The 7,347-nt window shown below is 29.9% G+C and overlaps 1 protein-coding gene across 1 annotated transcript; it reads right to left on the bottom strand.

Moving 5' to 3' along the window:
* Positions 1-928: 928 nt before the first annotated feature.
* On the bottom strand, positions 929-4,506 carry CYSC1 (cysteine synthase C1). Its single transcript, XM_047300400.2, has 10 exons — positions 3,955-4,506; positions 3,214-3,323; positions 3,028-3,085; positions 2,679-2,942; positions 2,374-2,511; positions 2,227-2,278; positions 1,807-1,886; positions 1,674-1,733; positions 1,442-1,522; positions 929-1,299 (listed from the first exon to the last, which is right to left on the bottom strand). The coding sequence occupies exons 1-10, from the start codon at positions 4,189-4,191 to the stop codon at positions 1,201-1,203; spliced, it is 1,179 nt and encodes a 392-aa protein (XP_047156356.1). The 5' UTR covers positions 4,192-4,506; the 3' UTR covers positions 929-1,200.
* Positions 4,507-7,347: the final 2,841 nt, after the last annotated feature.

Below are 7,347 nucleotides of genomic sequence, written 5' to 3'. Positions count from 1 at the left end.
GGAAAACTCTTTCTTTCTTGTAAAATCTAATTAAGTTTAGGAGTTAATTATAAAGGGTGAAGAGTTAATCCCACCACCACACCCTTAAGTTCCAAAGCAAATTTTTGATATCTTAAAGTTATTTATTTCACATACTTTACAAAATACAAAATTGTACAATTTAAAATATATTTGTATTTAGGATTATACAATCCAAAATATATTTTTTATTTAAAATATACAGTCCAAAATAAAAAAAGTTAAATTCTAAATTGTATATTCTAAAAAAAATACAAAATATTATGGAAGTGGAGGTTGAAATTACGGAGGTTCGTGAAGAAATGAATCATTTTATTTTTGGGTTGGACTCACGGTTAAGCCTGGGAAAATAAACTTTATGTGTTATACATGGATTTTATTTTCGTTTTATTTATTTTAGGGTTAAATATGTTTTTAGTCCCTAAACTATTGACTGTTTCTGGTTTTCGTCCCTCTTCCAAAGTAAGGTACAATTTAGTCCTCAATCTTTAAAAAATGTTCGTTTTAGTCGAAAAAACGAACGTTTTGAGGACTAAAACGAGGACTAAAAACAAAATTTTGAGGACTAAAACGAACGTTTTTCTAGAGAATGAGGACCAAATTGTACCTTACTTTAGAAGAGGGACGAAAACCAGAAACGGCCAATAGTTTAGGGACTAAAAACATATTTAACCCTTTATTTTAAAATAAAGTAAAACTCTATGCTAGGTTTTGAATCACTATATTTTGGAAGTAAGAAAAAGAATGGAAGAATGATTTGGACAAAGTGCGAATATTTCTAAGTTAGGATTTTGCACCTAATTTTACTTTTTGCAAAGATAGAAATTCGGTAATACCAACAACTTATAAGTGTTACCGAATTTATATTTTTGCAAAGAAACTTAACAATTAGATGCCAAAAGAAGACAAGTTTACCAATAACAGGATTTAATTCAGACACACTTCGATTACTTTATACCTTTTCCAAGTAAGAAACTGAAAAAATACAAAACATTAAGATAAAATTATTTTAAACTGTATCAAAACCTTTTCCAAATCAACACAGGTTTTGCTGACAATTTCTGCAGTGGCAGAATTGTAGATGGTGTTAACAATTTTTGCTACAACAGGATTGTAACAACTGGGTTGATCCATGCAATGTGACTCCTCATCAAAGCTTTGGATCATTGCTTATGCATGGCATTAGTCAACTGCTACTGGCTGCATGTTTTCAGCTTCTTGACGAAGTTCTTGGAAAAGGACAGATGACAGGTATCGTTCGCCAAAGCTGGGATGAACAGTCTGAGATTCAAGCCATCAATGGTTATCACAGAATCAGCATCTTAGACATACAAGTTTGCTGACTAAAATTTTCGTGCTAAGCAATTTTTCTAGAATCATGTCATGAATAAGTTTGGTGTTGTATTAAGGAAACTGTTCTTACCACAATAAGTTTGCCTTTGTTTTCAGGCAGCTGAGCCAATCTGAGTGCTGCAACTGTGTTAGCCCCAGATGATATCCCTACCTGGAAAAATTTACAAAGAAAAACAGTTGCAAATTCAGAATTCCATTATCAGTTTATAGATAGTATTTGACAGTTACTAAGGAATAGTCTAAGAGTGGAATCAATAATAATGAAGCTTGAAATCTATCATAAATTGTCTTGTGAAGATTACCATGAGTCCTTCCTTTAAGGCCAACACCCTAGCCATGTTAACAGCATCTTCACTGCTAACCTGATGGGAGAAAAATAAAAGTGTAAAACTTTCCTGCTAAATCTCTGTAGAAAGAAGTAAAATTCTTACTTACTTCAAGAACTTTTTCCATTAGATCCATGTCCAATATGTCTGGTTTGAATCCAACCCCATTACCAGTTATATGATGAGGACCTACACAAAAATGACAACAGCAGAGTTTGCAATCTGTAAATAGAAGAACGGTCTTCCAAATACCACACAAAGACCACACTGATTACTTTTGTTACTTTAGATCCTAATTTTAAGCTTCTTTAACAGTTATAGTATGTATTCACTTCACCAATGCCAGAAATGACTGTCAAATTTAAACATTTTAGAGTCTTGTATGCCCTTCCTTTTCAACTTGACCTTGCACCTTAGGTTGCTTTAAAGGCTGAAGCATAACATTCAAAAATGAACAATGCACAAAATTATCATACAAAAAGTAGAAGAATATTCAAATTCAAAGAAAAGAAAAAGGCCTGATCCTTACCAGGTTTACCACCATTCAGAACATTGCTTTCACTTGGCTCTACTCCATATATCTGAGAATCAAATGAAGTTCAAGGGGTTTAATAAGTGTGCATCTAATAAAACACTGTTTATTTGTAATTTGAATTGATGATCTGAAGAACATTACCTTAACATTAGGATTTTTGGACTTAAGATACTGTCCAACCCCAGAAACAGTGCCTCCACTACCTATTCCCATAACAAATATGTCAACTTGTCCATTTGTGTCCTCCCATATTTCAGGGCCTGTTGTTTCAAAATGCACCTGCATCCCATTTGAAGTCAATATATAATTTAATCTACCACTGTAAGAGCCAAGGATTTCAGAACTATTACACTTCAGCAAAAACCTTAAAAAACATAGTTCTTCAGATTTTCTTTTCTTAGTAAATGGTTTCAAACAGAAATAGTAATTTAGGTTGCTCAAGTAACCTGAGTATTGGCAGGGTTTGAAAATTGTTGCAGCATGAAAGCATTTGGTGTGTTTTCCAAAAGTTCATACGCCTTCTTTACTGTTCCTCCCATTCCTTTGGTTGGATCAGTGAGGATTAATTCAGCTCCAAATGCTCTCATGGTCACTCTTCTTTCTAAGCTTGTGTAAGAGGGCATGGTCAAAACCATCTTGTATCCCTTCAAGGCAGCCATAAATGCCATGCTGATACCCATGTTTCCTGATGTAGGCTCAATCAGAGTTGTCTGCAACATCAATTAAGGTTACTATCAGCATCTGTATGTGAATAATAACAGAGAAAAATTTCTGTTATATATCATATCAGCTAACCTTTCCAGGAGTTATCAGATTCTTTTTCTCAGCATCTGTGATCATTGCAAATGCTGGTCTGTAAAATAAAAAGAAAATTACAGTAGTTCTGTATTAATTTGAATTTTGATTAACATTAAGAATAATATACAATCTGATCAAATTCAAACTAGAAAAAAGAAGATAAATATATAAAAAGGAATTTGCCTGTCTTTGATGCTGGCAGTAGGTTGCATCATCTCTTGCTTGACAGCAACATATGCTCCACATCCTTCAGTGACTTTGTTAAGATAAACCAGTGGAGTCCTCCCAATCAGCTAAAAAAATGAAATATTCTAATTCAGGAATCTACCAATGAACAAAATAGGAAGAAAACAAAAAATGATAAATGTCGGTTATTCTGCAAAATGGTTTCTTCTTCATATAAATCTAGCGAAGTAATAAAAAATTTTAGTGAAAACTCAGATATAGTTTTCTCTTCAACATTTACTTTTATATGTGCCTGTGAGAAATCAAACCCTCCCCTAAACTTAAGCCTAAAAAGTATCTGCAATTCTATCAGTATCATACACTAACTTCATAATAAAATGGTTTCAACAAAGCTCAAACAGAAGAGATGAGTTTCATGACAAAAATCACAACTTGCAGCTGTAATACCAAGAAGTCCAGACAGCTTTCCAACCCAAGCCCACTGGAAAAATACCTTAAAAATCCGATTCAAAAATTCTTTTCACTCTTGGCATATATGAAATGAATTTAAACTGGATAAGACGGGAAAATCAAACACTGTGACAAACGTGGCATGATATTATTGAACAGAGCTACAGTGACTGTGTTAGACACCAAACAATTTCAGGTTCACAAGTTGTGTTGTCTCATTACTCATACAAGCTTGAAATGAAAACTATGAGATAGAGAGATAGAGAGAGAGAGAGAGAGTGAATATACCTGAGACACATGCTTCTTGATGTTTGTTCCAGGGAGGTCCTTAGGCAATTCTCTGATTCTCTGAGCAAGAGAAGGAGAATCAACTACGGTTGCTGTCGTGGAGAAGAACCTCCCCATGATGGGGTGGTAGCATGCTGCAACACCAGCATGTGAAGAAGACCTTTGCTTGAGGATGAAGCTCATGAGAGAGGAAGAAGCCATTTTTTGAGCTGAGTTGAGGTTGACGATCCTCAACATTCTGCTCAATTTATAAATGGTCTCAAACTTCTCAGACTCCTAATAGTTCCGACAATGACACACAAATAGTAACTAATTTCACAAATACAGGTTTAGAAGAACAGCATAGCATGTGACCCTTTTAATAAAAATTCAATATTTATGCAAAAAAGTCATTTTTTATATAAAAAAAAAATCAACTTTGACAGCAACGATAATTAACATGAATAGAAACTGGAAAAGAAATAACATTTCATTAAAATTGAGTGCATCGATCAACTTTAAGAAAAAAATAAAAGCTATTCTTCAAAGGATGGAAAAGAGAATTTTGATGGGCATTGTTTGGTGCAAGAGTTCAATTTCGGTCCGACCACCATATTTGACTCATGCGACGAACGAATGATGGCTAAGTTCAGTACATGAACTGCGGTGTGCTGCTAATCATTAATTAATAAAAGTATTGTCTGAAAGGTATCTTTTATGATTCTGTTTCAGCTTTTTGAAGTCATAAAAAATCAAAACATCTTCCAGATATCTTTTACATTCATTTGTGTTATTTACGTTTTACCAGTGTTTTTTTCCCTCTCATTTTTGCTACTTGAAAAGTATTTTCTAAAAATAGTTTTTAAATTAAAAAATATAATCAAATACATTCTTAATGTAAGGACCCACTGATTTTCATCTCTGGTTACAATTTCAAACTGTCGTGTTCAAGAATGCAGTGTATATATAAGAAATTTGATTAAAACTATTGCTTGCAATTATTGTTCTTTGGTATGTCATTTTTCTTTTAAGTTAAAACAAATATAAGAGACAAAATTTTCCAACTTTAATATTTCTGGAAAATTAAAAAATTCCATTCCATCCAAAACTATAATTTTTAATAACTATATCGAAAGCCCTTTACATGTTTCCTTACGTATGTTTTAGATTTTAGTTCACCGTTTATATTAATGAATGTGTTTTACTATATTTTCTATTTTGTTGACTAAGAATAGCTATGAGAATTATTGTCAATTAAAATTAATAATTTGATTAAACCTTATTAAAACGATTTCAGTGTTATAAACAGACCTTAATTCTATTATATTGTTCAACTAAATTTTATTTATTTTATAATAGCCCCATCGAGTATGTTAATTTACGTAATAATAAAAACTAGAAAATATGCTTAGAATATTTATATAATAGCTCGATCGAATAATTAATACATATTAAATGTAATTACTTATTTTTTTTTACTTTAAATATATATTTCTAATTTTTAAGATAAATTTTAAATTAATAATAATTTAAATATAATTTAGTTTTAGCTTCTAAGTTAATTAATATTAATGGTAATTTCGTGATACATGACCGTTTGACTATTGGTGATCGTCCACTAGTGTAAATTTGACGTCTTCCGGTAAAAGATTTTGCAAACTAATTTTCTATTTTTATTATATTATTCCCCTTTTTTCCAACCCTTATATTTTGTTATTTTTCTCCAAATTACATAATTTGTTCTATGAAATTTATGTATGGCTATGATTATATTTAAAGTTATAATCTTTTGAGTTAGTTATTATAGTTTGATACGGCATGACTGAAACACCATTCCAACATAGGAATGGAAAAAATTTACATGAATGTTTCTGTCATTTTCTTTTTAAATCTCTATTTATGAGTCTTTCATCTAAGTCCCTTTAATGCATAAAAGGCCAACCAACTTTACATTTTGTCAGAAGTTATTAAGTGAAAATGCATTAACAATTATAATTTTAGATGCTTTTAATCTTATTTAATAACATTATTATTTTTGTAGTTTTTAATAGATGTTAACTAATAATATAGTGTAGGTTAGAAATAATATATTAAAGAATGTGTTACTAAGTTTTTTTTTTTTTTGCATTTATTACTACTTCATTCTAAAATAATTATAGTCTAAGATTTTTTTTCTTAAACGAATTAGCGATTTTACTAAAAAATTTGTACTTAATAATGCTATTTTTATCTGCAACAAATATAAAAATATATATATATATATATAAGATTTAAAAAAATATATTTAGAGAGAAATTGATAAAACAATTATTCACAACATTTTCTCACATATTATTTTTGAAGACTTGCATTAATTATTTTTTAACATTTACAACAACCTCTCTAAATGTTAATGTAAAGCATAATATAATGTCACTGTACTTTTTAAGACAATTAAATCATGAAAGTATCAGAGCAATTTATTTAATTAGAACTAAATATAATTAAATATTATATATAATCACATTCTTATATTATAGAATACATTAAGAAAATGTGAAGTAGAAAATAAAGTAGAAGAAAGACAAGTGCATATTTATATTCTTTTCATAATTTGTTTTTCCACACCAAAGAAAATTGTGGCTAATAATATTATATAGCTTTTGTGGTTGAAAGCATGTGACCATTGGATTGGAGGAAGAGTCAAATTAGAAAATATGACCTAATATTTCACATCATCATCTCTGTATTTGTGCTTCCATTCATCAACTTCGATCTTTGTTTGGATCATGTGCCCCGTGCAGTGTGTGGTCCTCCATCTTCAACAGTTTAGAAATCATAATATTATGTTTTCTGCATATCATCCAAACACCCCTTACAACCTTACAAAGTTCGTACACTTTTTTCTCCAATCTTATTTTTTTTATTTTCAGGTATAGCAAGTTCAACCAGCACTGTATCAAATCAATTTTTTAAACAATTTAAGATAGGATATTTTAAATCTATTTAAACTGTTAATAAAAACTGTAATTACAAATTGTAATTTTTTAAACAAAAGTAAAAACACTTTTGAAAAAAAAAACAACTGGTTAAGGTTGAGTTGTAACAAATTTTAAAATTTGTATCCAGATTTGAAAATTATAACTACTATGAAGACAAAATTTTAATATGATACATTAGATAGCTAAGTAAAAATTCAATATTTTACCAAATTAAAAAAGATAAACAAAACGTACAAGAAATCTCAATACAATGTATTTTAAATAATTAAGATATTTTAGTAAGTAAATAAAAAAGCCAGAAAAATTTATATAATTCCACAAAGCCTCAATGCCTGATAACTAATTATTACACTTTACTTTATATCCATTACATACCCACAAAAGCACACAAATATAAAATATCATTAGAAAAGAAGTTTGATCACTTTTTAAA

This window comes from Vigna umbellata, chromosome 4 (genome assembly GCF_029865625.1).
Source record: "Vigna umbellata cultivar VRB3 chromosome 4, Vumbellata_1.0, whole genome shotgun sequence".
Classification (NCBI taxonomy): domain Eukaryota; kingdom Viridiplantae; phylum Streptophyta; class Magnoliopsida; order Fabales; family Fabaceae; genus Vigna; species Vigna umbellata.
This window is presented reverse-complemented; position numbering and strand designations above follow the sequence as displayed.